This window comes from Panthera pardus, unplaced genomic scaffold, assembly GCF_024362965.1.
Source record: "Panthera pardus isolate Hobbes unplaced genomic scaffold, ASM2436296v1 HiC_scaffold_24, whole genome shotgun sequence".
NCBI classification, from domain to species: domain Eukaryota; kingdom Metazoa; phylum Chordata; class Mammalia; order Carnivora; family Felidae; genus Panthera; species Panthera pardus.
Window position 1 is genome coordinate 55,491,318 of NW_026526810.1, and position 22,923 is coordinate 55,514,240.

Here is a 22,923-nt window from a genome sequence, read left to right on the forward strand (position 1 = left end):
AAATTAATAATCATAACCATTATTATTATGATTATTATTATAATAAATAGAAGGGCAGGAGGGGGAGCCTGGGTAGCTCGGTTAGTTAAGTAGCTGACTTCATCTCAGGTCATGATCTCGCGGTTTGTGGGTTCGAGCCCCGCATCGGGCTCTGTGCTGACAGCTCAAAGGCAGGAGCCTGCTTTGGATTCTGTGTCCCCCTCTCTCTCTGCCCCTCCCCTGCTCATGCTCTGTCTCAAGTAAATAAACATAAAAAAAAAAAAATTAAAATTAAAAAACATAATAGGGCAGGAGGAAACTTGGAGGCTATGAATATATTCATGACATAGACTGAGATGATGGTTTCATGGGTATAAATGTATAACCAAACTCCTCAGGTTATATACATTATATTTGCAGTGTTTTGTATTTAAAAAAGACAGAGAATAAGGGATAAAAAACCTTTGTGGTCTGCTTTTTAATACACTACATATACAGGTTTCTGGATTTACCTGAAGGGTCTGGCTTAATCAAGTGGTCTGCTGTATCATCTTGCTTGCCATCAGCCTAAAAAATATAAGCCAAATATCACTCTTAAAATGTTTTATTATTCTACAGGAATAGCTTCTCCATTTCTAAATAAAGACTGAAAAATTATCCACAGAACACAGACTAACTAGAACAATGCTTTTTCTGAGCTTTAAATATGTTTTGTTTAGTTACCCTACTAATGCAGGACTCAGTGGAAACCCAATGAGATTAAGGAGAAGGGCACTTTGTTGTAGAATTCTTTCTTCGTGGCAGGAAGCTCCAACAGCTTACAGAAACCAATGTATTTTCACATTGCAGATGGCAAAACAGAGTCTATTTACTAGGAAAATTAAGAGTATGATAACAACAACAACAAACTCACTTTCTAACTTTCCCACTGCTGTTTCCTTATCTGGGTGAATCTGTATTCTTCTTTCCAAGAGGTTGGTCACCAAATCTGTTCCACTCTCAGTGCTAGCAACAATCAGGTAGCCTCACCTTCCTCAACTGTGCCTGTGACAGCACCGTCTCACAAGTGACCCTAAATCACTGTCTTCTGGGGTCACTCCACAGGTTCCTGTCACAAGAACCACCATCCATAATAGCATCTCTGACATTAATGCCATTAAGCCTTCCCCAAGAGGGAAATGCCAGGCACTGTTCCAGGTGCTTTACCTGTATTCTCATTTTATCCCGCCAGCAACACTGAAGTCGGTATTAGCATTAGGTACATTTTATTTTTTAATTTTTTTTTTTTAACGTTTTATTTATTTTTGAGACAGGGAGAGACAGAGCATGAATGGGGGAGGGTCAGAGAGAGAGGGAGACACAGAATCCGAAACAGGCTCCACGCTCTGAGCTGTCAGCACAGAGCCCGACGCGGGGCTCGAACTCACGGACCGCGAGTTCATGACCTGAGCCGAAGTCGGACGCTCAACCGACTAGGCCACCCAGGCACCCCAATAGGTACATTTTATACAGGAGGTATTGAGAGGTTAACTAGCTAACCTGCCCAAGGTCATGCCACAAGGGACCAGCAGGGATAGGATTCTAGCCTAGGTCAGGGCCTCCAGAACCTGTGCCCTTATCTACTCACTATACTATAGCCTCCAGATATCAAGTTAAATTATTTCGTTTGGGGATCAAGATGCCATCATCTGGGCCTTCCTTGGTCTTAGCACTTCAAAATTCCCTGCTGTTGGGGCACCTGGGTGGCTCAGTGGGTTGAGTGTCTGACTTCGGTTCAGGTCAGTATCTTGCAGTCCATGAATTCGAGCCCCACGTCGGTCTCTGTGCTGACAGCTCAGAGCCTGGAGCCTGCTAAGGATTCTGTGTCTCCTTCTCTCTCTGCCCCTGCCCCACTCGTACTCTGTCTCTCTCTCTTTCAAAAGTAAATAAACATAAAAAAAATTTTAAAAATTTAAAAAGCCCCACTGTTCTACTCAGGCCCACACCCTCACTGTCCCCTTCTGTTTCCTCCCTCTCCTCTCCTAACCTCACCTTCTGGTTTTGCTCCTATAGTTGGAAATTTTGCTCCTATGGCACCATTGATCCTGTTTTCTTTCTCTGACCACCCTGAAAATTAACTGCATGTGCTAGAGATTTTATGCCTAGCAAATTTGTCTTACTATAAGTAAAGACTCTTCCTCTGGCACTTCAGGCCTGCCAACTAGAAGAATCCCAGCTGTCCACCATCATCACTGCTCCCGTTTGACTCATAGCTTTAACCAACCAGACAGCCTGCTGGCCTCCAATCATGTCTGTTCACCCCAGGGCCTTTGCTTACGCTGTTCTCTCTCTCTGGGATCCCCTACCCGGTCTGCCCTCAATCTCAGCCTGCTGGACTCCCACCCATCCTTTAAGGCCCATCTGAAATGTTCGTTTCTTTATACCGCCCTTCTGGGTCTTTATAACTATATCAAAATTTTCTCGTGCCTTTGGTCTTATATCTCGATTTCTCTTACTACACATTATTTTAGCTTTGCATGTTAAAGAATTACTCTGTAATGTTGTAAAGAATAAAATAAATACCTTCTGAGTTACATGTTGTCTAGGACTGGCTCTTCTCATATTTGTTGTTTGTTTTTAGCTTTGTTTCCCTAAATTAACTAAAAGCTCCTCAAGTGTAAAGCATCTAGCCTAGTGCCTGGCATGGTAGACCAAACTAGCAAACTATTTCATCAAGTATTATATGTCTTTGACCTAACTCTCATCCACAAACCGGTAATTTTATACCTCTCAAGTGGAACGTCCTCACCAAGATGTATTCACCCTTGCAAAGCCTAAAAGATCAGTGGTAGTTCACCCCTTCAGACTTGCAAAATTTCCTGAAGATTACATGGCACAGTTCAGTCAACCTCGTAACTGTGAAAGTTATGAGGATAATGAAGGCATACAGGGCCATTTTTCAGGCATAGTCTAATCTGAAAAATACTCACCGTGAAGGCTAGATGGTCTGTCGCCAAACCAAAATCACCTATTTTTACATGGTCATCGGAATCCAAAAAAATGTTGACAGGCTTCAAATCCCGGTGAATCATTCCCTGATGGAAGAGAGCAAAGAACGGTTTCCCAAATACAGTTTATAGTTATACCTGTTTCCTAATTTCAAAGGCTAACCAAGCAAGTAATGAGAAGCAGATGAGGTGTTCCCCTGCAGACCACACTGGTCCAGGCCATATGGCCTCTGCACGGTCTCTCGACTGTCCTGCCAATGACCTTGCCACCCTCTCCCAGTTTACCTCCTAATGGTCCTGGATCAGATCAAATCCAAATGGTTCCACGGGGCAGTCAAGGGCCCCTTCCACTAGGTTCCCAGTCTTTCTCCTTTTGGCACCCTAAAACCCTTGCTCTGGTTGGGGAGACAGACACCATTTTCAACCCGTCTCTTATTTTCTTCACTATTTTTCCTAAGAAATTCTTGTTTTCTCCACTCATTTGAATTGTGCCAGCAGTTCCAAGCGCCCGCTCACCCATGAAGGCTTCCACAGTGATTCTAATTCAACTTGCATCCCTAGTACACATGTAAGTGCCCAATGATTATCTGTTACGTGAACTCGGCTTTCTCCCCTTCCTAACGGCATCCTCATGATGCTTATTGTTTTAGGTATGCTAATACAGGAAATAATTAGAATGTAATGAAAACATCTTATTGTATGATCGCTTCACTGTCATGTGAAGGTAAAGTGTGGCTCCTTCAGACCACAGCAAGTCCCTTTCAAGCATAGGGTTTGTCATATCCTCGTGCCTGTCTGCATTTCGAGGTGTGGCACAGTATTAGACACCCAGCAGATGATTAAAAGATGCTGAACGGACTAGATGGAGAGGAGGAGAGGGCTCGGGGCACACTTCTAGGAACCCAGGTGATCTCATAGCCACAGAGTTCTAACGGCTGCCGTTAGAACTCCTTTTTATTTCCAACCTTGCAAATCGTGCCCCACCAAATCATTTATAAACTAGATGAACTACGGGCCTAGCTTTTTAGTATCAATACACTATAGTATGAACATTTTAAGTTAAAGAAAATTGAAGCAAAGGGGGGAAAAAGTACCTATACTGACTGATGCATTAGATAATCCCATTTTTAAAATGTAAGCAGTGTTTCATCCTGAAGCTAGATCCGTTACCATGTGCATTGATGTGACATTCTCTAACTCTCTAAAATGACATCTTATACCATGTGGCGAGCTGTGTTTCTCAGTCTCATTTCTACTCTTGCTAGGTGGCTTTCTGGTCTCTCCATGTTCCTAGGAAGGACAGCACTAAGCCATTAGAATCAAATAACTGGGCCTGTGTTAATCACACTCTTCCTTTATTTAAAAAAAAAAAATTTTTTTTTAACGTTTATTTATTTTTGAGACAGGGAGAGACAGAGCATGAACAGGGGAGGGTCAGAGAGAGGGAGACACAGAATCTGAAACAGGCTCCAGGCTCTGAGCTGTCAGTAGAGAGCCCGACGCGGGGCTCGAATTCACGGACCGCGAGATCATGACCTGAGCCGAAGTCGGCCGCTTAACCGACTGAGCCACCCAAGCGCCCCACACTCTTCCTTTATTTTAAACAACTCAAGGAATCATCTTTGCTTTTGGTATGTGTTCAAATATTTCCACTTAACCCAGAAGCTGCAGAAATCTTTGTAAATCAGATAAATATTTTAGGCTTTAGGGCCATGCAGTCTCTGTCACAGCTACTCAATCCCACCCACAGTTTTATAGCACAAAGATAGCTATAGGCAATGTGTAAACAAACAAGCATGGCCGTGTCCCAATAAAACTTTATTTGTAGACACCGACATCTGAATTTCACAGAATTTTCTTGTCATGAAATACTCTTCCTCTTTTGATTTAAAAAACAATTAAAAAAAAAATTTAGACAGAGAGAGCGAGCAAGCAGGGGAGAGGGGCAGAAGAAAAAGAGAAAGAATCCCTAGGAGGCTCCACTCTCAGTGCAGAGCCTGACATGGGTTTGATCCCACAACCCGGGAATCATCACCTAACCCGAAATCAAGAGCCAGAGGCTCGACCAACTGAGCTACCCAGACACCCCTCTCTTTTGTTTTTTTTACAACCCTTTAAAAATGTAAAAGCCATTCTTAGCTCACAGGCTGTATAAATGCAGGTAGAAGTGGAATTTGAGCCCACAGCCACAGTTTGCTGGCCCCTGTCCTAACCTTCAGTGTTTTCTTTGAACTTTCACACTTTATACCCTCTGTTTCTGTGTTTCTCCAATCTCACAGTATTTTTTGTCATAAGTTTTACATAAAGTTTTCAGGTATGAAATGTTATAAAGTTTACTTTCTCATGGATATAAGCCAATCCATCCAGAATCTCTCGAAAAAGCCTCCAGAGTCTGATGGTATCCTGATATAGTCCCTGGTCAATGGTGTCTCGCAAAGTGCTCTTCTCACAGTACTCCATCTGGGGGCAAGAACAGACCAGGCCGCATTTGATTGTACAGGGTTTCAATTAAGGAGAACAATGGCGATTAACGTAATCTTCCATTTTAAAACTTGTGCTGTGGATTTTAAGTAGTTAAAGGAAAGGCTTGTTTTTACACTGAAAACAGAGACCAACAGTATTAAAAAATTGGGGGGAAAGAGGCATAATCATAGCACCCCAGCATAACCATTTTAGTTTTCCTATTATCGTTCACTTAAAACACATAAGACTTGTTTAAAACCTTGTGATAAATAATTTCATTATTTTTCAAATAATGAAAAAACTGAGAACTACACAAAATTTTGTTTTACAAGACTGTTTCCAAACCCCAATTTCCAAGAAAGGCTAATTAAAAATCTAATGATGTCGTTAGTCTTTCTCATTTGTACTTTTTTTTTAAAGATTTTATTTTTAAGTAATCTCTAACCCAGCGTGGGGCTCGAACTCACAACCCCAAGATCTGGAGTCACATGCTCTTCCAATTGAGCCAGCTGGGTGCCCCTATCATTTTTACTTTGAATTCATGACAATGACCTGCAAGTCTAGAGCAAAACATTACAAATATCAAAACATTCAGGATAGGGCTCTTTCTCACCCTTCTTTATATATTAATGTATCAGAAAACAAGGAAGTATCATTTAAATATCTTAGATCAACACGTAGCATTTGATTTATGAAACCAGTAAAACGAGGCTATCGGTTTCCAACCAGTGCCAGAGTTGAGATTTCTCATGAAGAAAGATTTTACTGTTTTTAAAAAGAGGAACATGCCATTTTAGAGGACAGGAATACACTCTCGTGCTCAGGTTAACCATCTACAGATTCTGATTCCTCCTCTAGTCCTCACGAGGGCCTGAGACTCCCAGACCATGATCCTACTGCACCTTGGACGCACCTCCCTTATATACTCTGACTCCTGTCTAGAGCCTAATGGCACATAGTACATACTTCAGTTAGTGGTTCGGGGGACAGATGCTTTATTATGTGTGTTGTATGGTACCTGAAAGACGTTTATGTTAGGGAATACTTAAAACCAGCTCCAACTGTAGGAAAGCAACCACCTCATTAGTCTCTTTGGAAATACTACTTCTGGCACACGGTACCGCGTCTCACACTTAAAGATCTCCCTCCTTATAGATATGACTGAAAATACTAATAATGACACATGGCCCTATTCACTTGGGGAGAGACAAGTTTTCCTCGTTCATACGTGGCTGTCCCTCTGCTGCCAGAGCTCACCACTGGCCAGGACTCTGTCCCTCAGACACGTGAGCAGGCTTTCCTTTTAGTAAAGCCTCACTGGAACTGGTTTGCCTACGGCGCCTGTCTGCCAGAGGTTCCAGGATACTCTGCCTAAAGCTACGTTGGTGTTTCTTCCGCACATGCAAGGATGTGTATGCATCACGCCTTACCTGTCCAGATTCAACTTGTTAGAGTGAAACTTCTGTCCATGCACAGTCTGGCATTTACGGAATTCAAATGGTTCTAATTACCCTAGAGACATTACTTCTTCTATTTTTCACAAGTCTTTACCTCTTCTATCTCTCACAAGTCTTTGAGACAGCGAGACGGGGAACCAGAGGCACAGAAGGCGGAAGCAACTCGCCTGAGCTCACACAGCTGTGACTGGGGGATGCAGGAGGAGAACTTACGCAGCCTGAGTCCAGAGCCCTGTGCTGTGTGCTGCTATGGTACAGAAAGCATGAGTTCAAGGAGGGGCGCCATGTTACAATCCTCTCCGGCCAATTAATCTTTGGCAGTGCGGGTGAGCCCTCTTCTGCCCACTGTCTTGCTCCAGCCTCCTGAAACACACCCGCCAGCAACCACTGGGAGTTGCCGTGTCACCAAGACGCACACATGCCAGGCCCTACCTGGATATACAGGTAGTGCACAGCCTCAGTGGTCGCCGATGGCTCACTTTCATGGTAACTGTCCTTCCCATTGCAGTCTTCATCCTAATCCAAGACGAACACATGAGAAGTCAAGAACGGGAGCTGAAATGGAACACGAGCATCACTGCCATCAAGTCGGTGGCACTGATTTATAGTTTGTTTGTGGGAGCATTTTTCAACATTTTTCCTTTTTATCGAAGAAAAAAAACCCCGACCTCTCTGTTGTGCAAACCATCAGGTTCTACTCTTGAATCATTTAAATACCCTGAGGATTATCTGCAGAAGACTGTTAATCTCTTGGAGGCTTTTTTACTCATCAAGTAGAATGTCCCCTGGCATGTTGCCCTCAACCAAGTAAAACCAGGATTATAAACTTGGTGCTCCCACAATACTTCAATGCATGACTAATGCTGAAACCAAAGCAGTAGGTTAGGTTACTTATACTATTATTCCCAGTTAAATTTACAATTTGTAACTTTAATCCAAGAGGAGTCTAAGGTGATTTTAATTAAAAAAAAGGAAGTACCTAAGAAATGTTGGCTCATGCAGTCGACCCTCCTTCACCTCAATGTAACTGCTTATCTAACAGGGCCTACATGTAGACTTCTTTACCTATACTGAATGCACCCTTATAATTCTGTTTCTATTCGTAGAGAATAAAGCCATGACACTCGACCCTTTTTTCAAACTGGTTTTTCAGACCACGATCCACACGAAGAAACAGATGTATCACACCCAGTTCGCACACTCACGAGAGCCACGGTATACAGCTTATCTTTACTAGTGCGACGCACTTCGGTGTTCTCTACTCTTCTCGACGGCATTAAAAATTAAGTAAAGCTGGTTGTGGCCCCTCAAAATTGTTTTCATAACCCGTTACAGGATCATGACTCTGTTAAAACGCTGTTCTTGGGGACAGTGTAGGGAGAATAAAATGATCAAGATTAACTGGTCATAGAGACCAACATAACTTCACAATTATGCTATTTAATTACTTAATTCAACTGGCATCCCCAACCACATAAAGTTTCCCCAAATCTTCTAGGAAACGGTTTGCACTTAAAAAACAAAACAAAACAAGGGGCACCTGGGTGGCTCAGTCGGCTAAAAGTGTCTGACCTTTGATTTTTGTTTCAGGTTCTGATCTCCTGGTTTGTGAGACTGAGCCCCTTATCAGGATCTGCACTGAGAGCACGAAGCCTGCTTGGGATTCTCTCTCTCACCCTCTCCCTCTGCCCCTCCCTTGTGTGCAGGCACGGTCTTTGTCTCTCAAAAACAAGACAAAATGAAATAAAACCAGCATGTCCATTTACTCCTCTCTTCTACAAGCGAGCATGTTTGATTATGTAGATAAATTAAGGCCTGTAAATAAACATAGGAGTGGCAAATAAATGAAATAACCACATTTTTAACATTGAAAGTTTCTATATTTGCATATCGGAGCAAGGCTTTATTATTCTACCAGAGGTTTATAATGTCAAATGTTAGTTTTCTTACAAGCCCACCCATGATAAAATGGTGTGATTTCTATTTACATATTTACCTGATTCTGACTCTTACTGTTCTCATCTTCAAAGATGATATCACTGTCAGAATCTGAAGCAGGTCTTAAAAAGAGAAATAGAGAAATACTGAAGAAATCAAATTCCCTGTTATAAATTCAACAGCTAAGAGTTATGATCAACTGTATCCAACTGGATAGAATGAAATCCAACCAGGAAAGTAAAAGATGACCAGGGTGGCTTCTGAGAAGCATAAACTTCAGGATCATAATTATTGGTTTGGTAAACCCCTTTTTAGAACTGCAGTTGGCCCCATGTCAAGACTCCAGGTTAGTTTTTCAACGTCCCAGAGTTGGAAACCCTTATCCAAAAGAATGCTCTCTAGGGGCGCCTGGGTGGCTCAGTCGGTTAAGCGTCCAACTTCGGCTCGGGTCGTGATCTCGCGGTTCGTGAGTTCAAGCTCTGCGTCAGGCTCTGTGCTGACGGCTCAGAGCCTGGAGCCTGTTTCAGATTCTGTCTCCCTCTCTCTATGACCCTCCCCCGTTCATGCTCTGTCTCTCTCTGTCTCAAAAATAAATAAACGTTAAAAAAAAAAAATTAAAAAAAAAAAAAAAGAATGCTCTCCATAAACTTTCTATCAAATGTACTAAAGTGAGGTATTGGAAGGAATTCCTATTTTTCCTTCCTTCAGGGCTTGGATTTTGGAGATCTTGTGACAACAGTGGGGGAAAAACACCTTTGGATTGAATCTGGTTACTTTTTCAACATGCACACGTTTGTGTATGGAAACACGGTGACAGCCCTGGTCTCTCATTGAATCCCCTTCCCCCAGGGGTGGGCCTGGCGCCCCCGCGGATGATCTTACAGGAAGGGCTGCGAGAAGACACCGTCGTTCTCCTCCTCATCGTCCTCTTCCTCGTCGCTGCTGGAGCCCGGGCCAGCGGCGGGGAAGCGGGCACTGGCCGAGCGCTCCCCCGAGGTGCTCCACTCCACTGAGCTGAGGATTGGCGGTGGCGCTGTGGCCTCCACGCTGCCAGGGCCGTCCCGCCCGCTGTCCTGTGCGGTAGGCCGAGACAAACCTTGCCCGTCCCGGGCCTGGGGCATCCCTGGGCTGGACTCCGAGTCCGAGGGCAAGATCCCCAGGCCCACCGGCCGCTCGTATCTCTCGATCCAGGCGTTGTAGTAGCGCACGATGTTCTCATGGTGCAGGCGTGACAGCAGGGTCACCTCGCCCTTGATCCTGCGGAAATGCCTGCTGGCCGGGTTGATGGGGATGCGTTTCACTGCGTAGCAGCAGCCATCCAGCTTGTTCTGCACCTGCCGAGAGAAGAGGGGGAGGAAGCCAGTGCAGGTCAGCGGCTCAGAGCCATGCAGAGGTGACATCTGTATGGCCTCACCAATCCCCTCCCAAGGCGAGCCCTTGGTTCTGAATGAGGACCAAAAGCTACAGTGGAGAGCCACACATTTCAACCTCTTGAGCTGAACAAAGTCTGGACTGCAAAAAAACAGAAAACATCTCACCTCAAGTGACAGGTGTATTTAGCTTAATAATAAGAGACCTGGAGAAAATATGATCTCCATTTGAATCATTAATTTTACCGACAATCACATTCCTGCTTTCCCAGTATCACATATGCTATCTCAATTTCTAAGAAATTGTTGAATTACGAACTATGTTCCAGATGCCTGGGTGGCTCAGTCGATTAAGCATCTGACTCTTGATTTTGGCTCAGGTCATAATCTCACAGTTTGGGAGTACGAGCCGGGGTCTGGCTCTACGCTGACAGCATGGAGCCTGCTTGGGATTCTCTCTCTCCCTCTCTCTGCTTGCACTCATGATCTTTCTCAAAATAAATAAACTTAAAAATATATATATATGAATTATTTTCTGAAATCAGTATAAGGTTTCAGAATTTTAGCTTCTCTCCAAGTTTTGTGTTTTATTTTTTTTAACAAAGTCACTAAACACCAACTCAACTCCAAAAATGTTAAGTTGAATGCAGATTCTAATTCTCGACTTACAAAGCTGTGTAAAATTGGGCAAAGGACTTAATTTCCTCAAAATTCAATTTTCTCATCTATAAAACGGTACATATACCACTTCCCTTCCTCAAAGGTCACTATCTGCAAGGATTAAGTGAATGAGGCGAGCAAAGCACTTACAATCAAGGCCTCACTGAGAAAGATGCTCAGTAAAAAAAAAAAAAAAAAATTGGTATTAACACAATTATTGCCCACTGAATTTGTTACGAAGACTTATGATGGAGGGGCACCTGGGTGGCTCAGTTGGTTAAGCGCCGTGACTCTTGGTTTCAGTTCAGGTCTTATTTTTCAGTTCGTGGCCCCATGTTGGGCTCTGCACAGACAGCTTGGAGCCTGCTAAGGATCCTCTCTCTTCCTCTCTTTCTGCCCCTTCCCTGCTTGCTCTCTCTCTCTCTCAAAATAAATAAACATTAAAAAAAAAAAAAAGATTTACAACTGATGACATGTATTAAGACTAAAAAAATGTGATTAAGAACACAATCAAATAAAAACAAGAAAAATACAAAAGAAAGTTTCAAAGGCAGGTCTCTACATCCTGCACAGAGGCATCTTCTCTTTGGCAGTTGCACCATGCCATTGGGTTGACTGAAGTAGCTTTGAAAAATTTTTGTTCACCAGAACATTCCAGACCCAATGTGCAGGACAAATGAGGTGATAAAAAGCAACAACCTGGCCATGGGCGGAGGGAGGAACTAGTTAATGACAAAATACAAAATAAAGCATCATTCTCATAGGTTTAGATTAGTATAGTAAATAACTACCAGGATAGAGAAAGGAGTACTATAAAATTGTTTCAGATTACGTTTGTGTGGAAACAGTGGCAAGAAACATGCTTTTGAGTAAAACAGATCTAGGTCTGAAGGCTGGTTTTCATCTGTTAGTGCATGTATGTAACCTCACGCTAATTACATAACTTCTCTGAAAGTCAGTTCCCTTGTCTGAAAAAGGGGGTTAATATTTATTTCATAACATGTCACCAAATTGAAAGATAAGGTTTGCGAGCCACCTGCCACGTGACCTGAAATATGGAATGTGCTCCAAAATGCTCTATGTAGCCCTGTGTTGTTTACTGCCATGTTAATAGAGTAGAAGACCATGCAAAGTCTTGGCATGGTCTTCAACCTTGAGTCTCAGAACACATCATGAACACTTGGAGTCACTGATCGGGATGTGGAGCTTGCTACACTGCAGACTTCTAGGAACTCACTTATTAAAATGGAAAGGTGCTGGGGCGCCTGGGTGGCTCGGTTGAGCATCCAACTTCGGCTGAAGTCATGATCTCACAGCTCATTAGTTCCAGGCCTGCACCAGGCTCTGTGCTGAGAGCTCAGAGCCTGGAGCCTGCTTTGCATTCTGTGTCTCCCTCTCTCTCTGCACCTCCCCAGCTGACACTTTGTCTCTCCGTCTCTCTCAAAAATAAATATTTTTTTAAAAAAGTAAAAATAAATAAATAAAAATGGAAAGGTTCATGAATCATACTCAGGCCAACTGCTATTGAAATGCCAGATCACTGAACAGAATAGAAGGCCCTACCCTAACCCAGAAACAGAGACGGAGTGTGAGGGCTATGGCCTCTCGGAACGAAAAACCACAAGAAAACTTAGGGGCTTAAATTACTAGACGTTTTTATTATATGAGCCTACCCATCATTTTTATTATATGAGCCTACCCAAAATGGAGTTTGGTAACGTTTGTGTTCAAAAATCTAAAATACAAACACATTAAAGGGCTTGATCAAAATTATAGTGGGAGTTAAATGAATAACATACCCAACAATCATCCACTCCCCTGAAGATCACTGTGATTATCCAATCAAGGTATCTGCCCATAGTAGGTCTATTTAACCGTCTAACTAGAGTGTCTATACTTTCACGAAGAAAGTTGAACATTTTCCATGATACTATAACCTCCTTTCAGAAAACTCAAGATTGTCTTTCTGTCCCTGATTACCACAGAAACACCTATTTATTTATTTATTTATTTATTTATTTAGGGGACTGTAAAAGGCCTTCCACAGTAATCCTAGTAACCTTTCCTAATAACATTCTCAGAATCCTAAATGGGCATATGCCTTCTTGATGGAGGACCATTTTATTCTGTGAAAGATGACAGGTCTTATAGGGATTTAATAGCACAGTATCAGCCTGGGTCTCCTAGGAGGCAAACGGCCAAAAATTACTTAAGAGCAGCTGAAATCGCTTTCTCAAGGGGCAAGTAATCATGAGTCACCCAAATAGACAAGAACGCGGAAGGCAAGACCTAACAACGGCGGCCCTCGTAACGCACCACTAGTTTTCTCTCTCCGGAGCAGCTGGAAAATACAAGGCATGGAGACCGTCTGGGGCCATTTCCCAGTGAACCCCACTTCAGCGCTAACCTCGCAGCCCTTTTATCCACAGCACCTCTGAAAAGCAAATGGGACAAAAAGGACACTTTTCTTTCTGAACCAAAGCTCAGAAAAATGGTCTTCATGGAGAGGTCCTGGCTCCGCATGTAATCATGCGGTTTTCACATTAAGGGACTGCATCAGGCAACGGAGGAGGCATGATACGTTCTTAACGTATCCAGGGGAACTTTCAAGGCTTTGACTTTGCAAAGGCCATGACGGTCAGAGTTTCAAATGGCCGTGCTCACTTCTCTCCCCGCTCTCAAAAAAGAACTCTCTTTAAAAAATAAAAATAAAAAAAGAACTCCCTGTGTGCAGAAATGAACAGAGGAGGAGCTCTGAAAGCGCCGGGCACAACGTTGTACCACACCTTGATGACAGCCCCAAAAGCTCCTTTGCCGAGAAGCTGTAATTCTTCAAACTCGATGAAGTACCGGGAAAACTGTCTCTGTGTCTCACTGAAGAATGCCGCGCTGGGTAGCTGCTTCCTAGGAATAACGGTCTCAACATAATCTTGTCCTCCCGAGTCTGAGATAAAACAAAACGTGAGAGGCAAACGAGGCATTAGAAAAAGAGCAAGAGATGCAAAACCCAGTAAGGAACCAAGTGCTGGAAGAAGGGGTCCCAACCGGTAGTTTGAAAAAGTACCTCTTCCCTGGCACAGACCCGTGAACACTTCTCCTCTCACCTTGTAGGGTGAGGTGGAATACACATGAGCCCAGGTCAGAGGTGGGGCTGAGACTGCTAACAAGGAAATGACGATGCGATAGGGTCAGAACCCATACCCAGGTCTCCTGCCTCATCCCCAGCTCTGCTGATGATCCCTCATCTGCTACTTGAGTAGTGACAAGGAAATCCGGTTGCACAGCAGTAAAGTGATGTGACCAGAAGAGTTAGCCAATGGACACTTTAATCAGTCGAGGCTGGAAAAAACCAGGAGGGCACAACAGTTCCATGTGCATGGTACACATTCAATGAAAGGATTTACGTACAGCTCGGCATAAACCAGATAAAAATCTATGATCCAAGCAGTCCGTTCCAGTTTAAGGTTTACTTTCAAAATAATTAATGTCAGGCAGGTTTTCAAAAAAGAGTGGTAACAGACTCACCTTCAGGACTTTGTTCCAGTAAAGACATTTTCGGCTGAGGATTGATAAAGCTGTGTTTCAACAACTGCTGGGGACTCCATCTTTCCTTATCATCCAAGCAAACACACCTCAGTGAGAGGGAAGAAAGGGTCTCAGTGACACAGAAAACAAGCACTAAACTTGTTAATGCAAGTTTTTTTTTTTTTTTATTGACTGATTTTAAAATAAATACACATTAGAGAATTCATATTGCTTATGGACCAAAATGCACTCATAAGTGAATACATATTGAACACCAGGCTGGGCGTGAGTGGGGAGTCAAAAAATGTATAGTCTTTAGAGGCAGGAAGATCTATCTCATGGAACACTACACTATTTTTTTTTTTAACAAGTTTAAGATAGCACAAGTTATGAATTTCCACTCCCATTAATAGTTCAATGACTTGACATACTAAACCAAGACTCTCCAGGACCAGTGGAAAACAAAGCTTTCCAAAGGACAAGCAAATCTGAAAGCTGATGCAAGATCAGGGCCCAATATGACAAATTTTGGACAAAGCCTGTTCGTCATAGTATGATGTAAACTGGTAACAATTATGGACTACTTTTTTTAAAATCCCACATTTTGTCACATACTTTCTTTTCATTCTCATTCCTTGAACCTGGTTTGGTGTTCTAATAAATAATTTTTGTTTTTTAATGAAGGAAGAGAAGCCATGCCTTTAACCCAGTGGTTCTCGAGGTGGGGTCTCTGACCAGTAGCATTCACTATCAGTATTGTTGGGGATTTGTTACAAATTCTATTCCAACGCTGTCCTGATAAATCAGCAACTCTGGTGGTCTGGGCAGTAATCTGTGCTTCACCAAGCTGTCCGGGTGGTTTCAATTCAACATAAAACCTGAGAACCACTGTTTTAAAAGATCTCAGCTGTCTGGCTGTATTGACAATGACCCAAGCCAGCACCACTGGGTAGCTCCTGACCCTAATTATCAACAATGTTTCTAACAGAACCAACCATCACTCTGAATTCTATACTTAAAATCTGTAGCTATCGAGTGGTGGCAGCAACTACCTTAAAGGGGAACATTTCATTTTTTTATGTCAGCACTAAAATGCCAAGTACTCCTAATTTCACACCTTGAAAAGGACAGGAAAAAAAAAATCACAATAAAAGCATTTGTGTAAGATATGGTTTTTTCCCCTAAATTTAAGGTTAATTTTAACTACCTTGAAGTAAACCAAGAATGCCTTCTCCTTGCAAAAGTTAAAACCTTATTGATCATGATAAAGTCTTCGACCAAACCGCCAACTCTCTCCAATTCCTCCCTTCCCCTTTAGTGTCTGTCATTCTAGACTTTATTTTTCTATGCATTTAAGACAATCATACAAAAGAGACACTTTTTTTTTTTCTTCTAACGACTTCACCCTGTACAATCCTCAACTTGCTTTTTTCATTTGATCGTGTAAAAGGTTCTGTACTCAATTCCACTGTTGGGGGACTAGCAGGGAGGGGGACCAAGCAATTCTCTAACACCAGCTTGGTGTCCTACAATTCAACTCAATTCTGACACCACCTACCTGGGGACCACATCAGATCCCACAGGTCGAGGGCTCGATCCCATAAGACTGCCCCCCAGTCCCTTGCAGATGCCAGTCACAACCCATGCTTTCAATCAACCAGCTACAGATCAGAGGTTCCAACAACCCCCTCCCTGAGTTCCGTTAGTCTGCTAGAGTGCTTCCAGAACTCAGAGAAACATTTACTAGATTACCAGTTTCTTATGGAAGGATATAACTCAGGAACAGTTAGAAGAAATGCATAGAGCAAGGGGTGCCTGGGTGGCTCATTTATTTAAGTGTCTGACTTTAGGTCATGATCTTGAAGTTCACGAGTTTGAGCCCTGAGTTGGGCTCTGTGCCGACAGCTCCGAGCCTGAAGGCTGCTTCGGATTCTCTGTCTCCCTCTCTCTCTGCCCCTCCCCTGCTCATACTCTGTCTCTCTCACTCAAAAATAAATAAAACATTAAAAATTTTTGTAAAAATTAAGAAATGCATAGGGTGAGGTGTGTGGAGACATCACAGGGCTTCCATGCCCCCCCCTCCAGGCTCACCTGCCTCCCAAAATCTCCATGTGCTCACCAAGCTGGAAGTTCTCCAAACCCCAACCTTTTGGGTTTTTATGGAGGCTGCATTATATAGGCATGATTAATTAAATCATTGGCCACTGGTGATTGGTGAGAGGGGTGGGTTCTCAGGTCAGTTCTCTGGGCAACCAGCCCCATCCTCCGGTGTGGTCCAAAATTTACCTCATCAACACAACATGGAACACCCTTACCACTCTCATCACTTCAGAAATTCCAAAGTTTTCGAGAGCTTTGTGCTTCAAACAGGGATGAAGGCCAAATAAATATTTCTTATTATATATTACAAGGCTACACCACGTGTCTTAGAGATCTTTCCAAGATCTTTCTGAACTTACCAGAATTTATTTATATTACATACACCTTCTTCTCCTACTGTTGGACATTTAGACAATTTCTAATTTTTCACGTGCATAAAAAAAATGCTGCAATGAACATCCCTATACACATCCTGTCAGGTTTCTGAAGCACACTGTCAACTCTAACTCAACTGTGACAGTAATCAAGAAAAACCGTGAAGCCTTCCTAGAACAAATCGTATCTTTAAGAGATCTTATAGCCGGGATGGGGGGGGGATGGGTTAAATGGGTAAGGGGCATTAAGGAATCTACTCCTGAAATCATTGTTGCACTATATGCTAACTAATTTGGATGTAAATTCAAAAAAATAAAGAGATTTTATAGCCTCCAGGAGCTCAGTTAAAAAGATGAAATTTTCTGGGGTGACTGGTTGGCTCAGTTAAGTGTCCGACCTTGGCCTCAGGTCATGATCTCGTGGTCCGTGGGTTTGAGCCTCGTGTGGGGCTCTGGGCTGACAGCTCGGAGCCAGGAGCCTGCTTTGGATTCTGTGTCTCCCTCTCTCTCTCCGTCCCATCCCTGCTCACGTTCTGTCTCTGTCTCTCAAAAATAAACAGACATTTAAAAAAAAAAAAAAAAAAAAAAGATGAAATTTTCTGAGCCACTAATTTTGGCACCATGGCAGCCATAAGTAGTGGAGGCAAATGTTAGGTCCAGCTCTGAAAAGGGATGAAAAGCCTGGAAGCTTACTGTACTCTCTCCAGAGGACGGTGCTAACTAACCCTAACCACAGCACAGCACAGGCCACTGGATAGGTGTTGAGCTCACTCAATCCTTCCAACCACCTCCTGAGGGAGGCAGTGCTATTATTATTAAAGGACTAAATTAAAAGTAAATTAGTAAATTAAAATGATACATTTTACAAGGATACAACTCTGGGTGGAGAACTTAAGAACTCAGCGAATTCTAAGGGGGAAAGATGGGATCTGAATCCAGCGGTCGGGCTCCAGTCTGGGCTCTTTCCTATCACGCAGACTGAGCTGAACAGAATCTTTGTCCAGGGGATTCACCAGTAAGTAAAACAAACAACTCCAAACGAAATGTAGCCATGCTGGTGCCGTTTGTGAACGATTTCTTTCTTTTTTTTTAACTGTGGCTGGACAGCAAAGGAAGTACAACACTGTGCGGCAACTTCTTCACCGAGCGGTCCATCAAACCAGTCTAGGATGGGGGAGGAATATACAAAAAGTCTCAAGGACAACCATGTTAAAGAGTAAGAAAGAGGGGCGCTGGGGTGGCTCAGTCGGTTAAGGGTCTGACTCCTGATTTTGGCTCAGGTCATGAGCTTACTGTTCTGTGAGATTGAGTCCCACATTGGGCTCTCCACTGTTGGTGTGGCGCCCACCTGGGATTGTCCCTCTCTCTCTCTCTCTCCCTCACGCGCCTCTCCCCCTGCTCGTGCTCTCTCTCAAAATAAATCAATAAACATTAAAAAAAAAAATCAATTAAATTGGGGCGCCTGGGTGGCTCAGTTGATTAAGCATCCAACTTTGCTCAGGTCACGATGTCGTGGTCCGTGAGTTGGAGCCCCACGTCGGGCTCCGTGCTGACAGCCAGAGCCTGGAGCCTGCTGTGTCTCCATCTCTCTGCCCCTCCCCACTCACACTCTGTCTCTCTCTCAAAAATAAACAGCAAAAAATAATAATAAATAGATAGATTAAAAGATTAAAAAAGAAATGGAGGGAGTGGATAAAAGTGAATGGTTGGAAAAAAGAAATAGTGAGAAACAAGACAGAGTGCAGGAAAGGGAAGAAACCAGTCCGGGTCAACTTCTGCAGGAGGGCAGGACCAGGGGAGTATCTAGAAAAGCCCAGACTGAAGAGATCTTAGTTCCCTTTTCACAGAGAAACCCAGAGCACCTAGGTCTGGCTTGGACACAGCACAGAGGCAGGGCTAAGCTGCAAAGTCCTAAAGGGAAGGACCCAGACAAAAACCGTAGGCCTTAGGTGAGCCCCTCAGTAAGGATTCTCTCGATGCAGTTAGACTTCGCCCTACAATGAAATGTGCACCTGGAATTTACAAGTATTGAAAAATCCTATGGCTGGTGTGAGACAGTCACTGCCGTCTATGACTTGGCTGAATGACACAGTGAAGAATGGTTACGAAGAACAAGGGGCAGAATCACACTCCTAGACAGCGGAGGCCTTGTCTTTGATCCTTGAGGAACCAGCAGCAAAGGGAGACAAGGAGGGTCTTCCATTTGGAATACTTGGGGCATTTCTCCCAGTTAACTTCCTAGATATACCAGGCTCTCCCCCAAAGCAGCTTGGAAATCTATTACTAAGCCCAAGTGAATTTAGGAGAATGGGCGAACTAAGGGAATGAAAACGTAAGCAAGAAAACAGAACCTATGTGGCTGGGAAAAGACTGGGAAGACAAAGAATAAACTCCAATCCTGCTCCTCACTTTTCAGCTTCAACACATCCCTTAGATGGTGAGCACATTCAAGTGCAGTCCAAAGCTCAGGAGTAAAGAGCAATTAGAGAGAATCTCAGGGATACTCACTTCTTTAGAAAATCTTGGAAGTCAGCTGGTAAGTCGCTAGGGATGGTCACAGGGTACTCTCCACATTCTTGTCCTTGGCTGAGGGAGATCAGCAGAAGGCCAAGACACCAAACGTCTCCTTTCTTTCCAGTTTTATAAGGCAGGGCGCTGTCACTGAAACTAACTCGGCTTTGCTCAAATACGTCCTCCTTGCAAATGTCTGCTAGGCGCTTAGAAATGCTGTAGTCTGTAATCTTGACATTGCCCTCTGCGTCCACCAAGACACTGGATGCGCTCAGAACCTTGTGCACCACGTCGTTGCTGTGCAAATAACTGAGGCCCGACAAGAGCTGAGCTGCGTACTTGCGGAGCTGATGAACGGGGATGGGGCCTGAGTGGCTCAGGTGTGCGGCGAGAGAGACCCCATTAATATGCTCCAATAAAATGTCCACCACGATGGAGTCATCTTGCTCTTTGAGATTCATCGCAAAGTAGTGTACTACATTTGGATGGCTCAATTTTACCAGCGAGTTGAATTCCGTTTCTGCCCCTTGAATCTGATAAGGAAAAACACCACTAAGATAATATTGTATTGGCCAGCATTAAAATGGTATTTCACTTCAAAGGTAAACTATTTAACAGAAAACGTACTTTCAAAGGAGAACAAATATGTTCTGCACTGTATCCTCCCCTAAATTATATGGCCAACCTAATGGTTCATGAAGATGAAAGCAATTTAATTATCAACTTGTGTGATCTCAAAATCTAATGCGCAAATTACTATAAAACTGGTGAACAGCTTTTTTTTCCTATTTATTTTTTTTTAACGTATATTTATTTTTGAGACAGATGCACACAGAGTGCCAGCAGGAGAAGGGCAGAGAGAGAGGGAGGCACGGAATCCGAAGCAGGCTCCAGGCTCAGAGATGTCAGCACAGAGCCTGATGCAGGGCTCAAATCACAAACCTTGAGATCATGACCTGAGTCGGACGCTTAACCAACTCAGCCACCCAGGCACCCCTAACATTGGTGAACAGCTCTTAAAAGCAATTTATTTTGCCATAAGGCCAGCAGAAAAAAAAAGAAACACTAATTATTTTAAAAAACCTTTCCTGGGGCACCTGGGTGGCTCAGTCGGTTAAGGGGCCGACTTCGGCTCAGGTCATGATCTCGCGGTCCGTGAGTTTGAGCCCCGCGTTGGGCTCTGTGCTGACAGCTCAGAGCCTGGAGCCTGTTTCAGATTCTGTGTCTCCCTCTCCCTGACCCTCCCCCGTTCATGCTCTGTCTCTTTCTGTCTCAAAAATAAGTAAACGTTGAAAAAAAAAAAAAATTAAAAGAAAAAAAAACCTTTCCTGATTGTGGTGCCTGGCAACCTCGGTCAATGGAGTTCCATGTTGGGTATAAAGATTGCTTAAAAAGATTTTTAAAAATCTTAAAAAAAAATAATAATAATGGGGGCAGGGACGCCTGTGTGGCTCAGTCGGATGAATGTCTGACTCTTGATTTCGGCACCTGTCATGATCTCATGGTTGTGAGTGAGCCCCACGACAGGCTCCACGCTAAGCATGGAGCCTGCTTGGGGTTCTCTCTCTCCCTCTCTCAAAACCAATAAACATTAAAAAAAAAAAACATAAAAAACAAAAACTAAAAAAAAACGGGGTGCCTGGGTAGCTTCATCAGTTAAGCATCCAACTCCTGATTTCAGCTCAGATCACGATTTCATGGTTCGTGAGATTAAACCATGCATGGGGCTCTGCGCTGACAGGGTGGAGCCTGCTTGGGATTCTCTCTGTCTCTCCCTCTCTCTCAAAATAAATAAACGCTAAAAAAAGAGACAAAAAAAAAAAAAAAACAAACCACCCACCTTTCTTGATTATAAGGATTCAGTGTCAACACTTTAATAAGTACTAACACAAAAAAGAGAGACACCCACAAATTATCTAGATGGTCACCACCCAAAGACAACCATTATGATTTCAGTGTATTTCCTTCCAGTTTTTCTATCATAAATATGCGTTTCTTTTTCTTGGAGATGGCTATTAATACCATAAAAGAGGCTGACAACGGAGGTGCAGAAAACAGCCTCAAAATCGTGACCACTCTGTGAGAGTTGTGCCAGAGTCAGCAAGGGGCTGAGGAAACTCTGGAAGGGGGGGGCGGGTCCCCCACCATCCCCTCTGGTTAAACAGATCTCATGCCATTCTGTCATCTTTGCTAGCCAATCAAACACACCGCTCTTTTGTTCTGTCATCTCCTCATTTCAGGGTGAGGCCTCTGTTCAACGGCCACCTCAGATGCCCACCTGCTTTTTGCACTTATCAATCTTCTCCTTCTCTTGACTGGTAAGGAACGGACCCATTTTTTTCTGCCACTGAAGGACCCATTCATACAACAAGACAAAGTTGCCAGTGGCTGTTTCCAAAGCATTGTAAACTAATTTTCCAAGCTGCTCATCACTGCCTGCACATTGAAAGAAAATATAATGAAATCTCACGGGTATAATTTCTGTGGGGGTAAAGAAAGAGGGGATATATCTTCATTTATTCATTCAACAGTGGATATACCATGTGCTAACTATAAAAAATAGGATTTCATGGAATACACGCTCTTTTGTAACCAAATTTATAATATTTAACAACATACTCTGAACCCTTAAATATTAATTTTTATAAAAGGAAAATAAACGAGATTTAGTAGCAGATCAGTGCTTTCCTCTACTAGCCATTACTCAGCATGTTACTTTCATAGCCGTTTCCCTTCTGATGACTATGCTACTAAGGCGATAGCTACTAATATGATGGAAGGAATCTGGAAATAGGAACACTCTATCAAGATAACTCCGTTGATGTAGATTAGTGTGCACAGTAAAAATAAGTTTTAATAATTTGGAAATTTTAAGACATCAATGATCTTCTTACTATAAAATTTGAATATGGTCAGCAAATACAAACTGGCCAATGGTTTTGAGGGAAGGAACAAGAAATGACGGTTTAAATTTGAAATCAGGAAGACAGACACACTTATTTAGTGACCTGCATATGGTTTCCACTTGTGCCTGGAAAATTACCAGAAAAAATTGGAAATGGAGAAAAGCATCACCTATAATATCACCATTTTATTTCTCTTCCTGTTCCCTCTATTCTTTTTCTAATTTACCAAATCATAGCATACGTTAACAGGGTTTCTCACCCTTGACACTATGGACATTTTGTACTAAGATCTTTTGTCACCAAAGGCTGACTTGTGCACTGTAAGATGTTAAGCAGTATCCCTGGCCTCTACCCACTAGATGCCAACAGCATCCCTACCCTAGTCTTAACCATCAAAAATATGTCCAGACAGCACCAAATGTCCCCCAGGGGACAAAACTGCCCTCAGTTGAGAACTAATGATATACACTATTTTGTCTTTTTCTCGTAGTATATAAATATCTTTCCATGATGCTACACTGTCTTCTAATGAAAAAAAGTGTTTCAAAGAAATAATGGTAATTATTTTTTCCACTTAAAAAATGAAAAGTCAAAATGGACAAATCAGGAGACTATAGATGCTAGAGAGGATGTGGAGAAATGGGAACCCTCTT

The 22,923-nt window shown here is 42.9% G+C and overlaps 1 protein-coding gene and 1 non-coding gene across 9 annotated transcripts in view; both read right to left on the bottom strand.

Moving 5' to 3' along the window:
* EIF2AK4 (eukaryotic translation initiation factor 2 alpha kinase 4) overlaps window positions 1–22,923 on the bottom strand; it is a 98,053-nt gene that overhangs the window by 44,286 nt on the left and 30,844 nt on the right. For 7 of the 8 annotated variants that reach the window (XR_002078098.2, XM_019442596.2, XM_019442595.2 and 4 more), the window contains 10 exons: window positions 21,643–21,800; window positions 19,362–19,897; window positions 14,380–14,486; window positions 13,641–13,798; window positions 9,707–10,158; window positions 8,883–8,946; window positions 7,319–7,402; window positions 5,304–5,426; window positions 2,949–3,053; window positions 492–546 (listed from right to left, as the gene is read on the bottom strand). Coding sequence is in view for 7 of the 8 variants with exons in the window: in XM_019442596.2 (XP_019298141.2) it covers window positions 492–546; window positions 2,949–3,053; window positions 5,304–5,426; window positions 7,319–7,402; window positions 8,883–8,946; window positions 9,707–10,158; window positions 13,641–13,798; window positions 14,380–14,486; window positions 19,362–19,897; window positions 21,643–21,800 (1,842 nt within the window). In the remaining variant the exon portion in view is untranslated. The remainder of the gene's footprint in view (window positions 1–491; window positions 547–2,948; window positions 3,054–5,303; window positions 5,427–7,318; window positions 7,403–8,882; window positions 8,947–9,706; window positions 10,159–13,640; window positions 13,799–14,379; window positions 14,487–19,361; window positions 19,898–21,642; window positions 21,801–22,923) is intronic. The other variant, XM_019442603.2, reaches the window with a different exon arrangement.
* Window positions 5,872–5,944, bottom strand: TRNAW-CCA (transfer RNA tryptophan (anticodon CCA)). The gene has a single exon. It is a non-coding gene; the product is annotated as a tRNA-Trp (tRNA).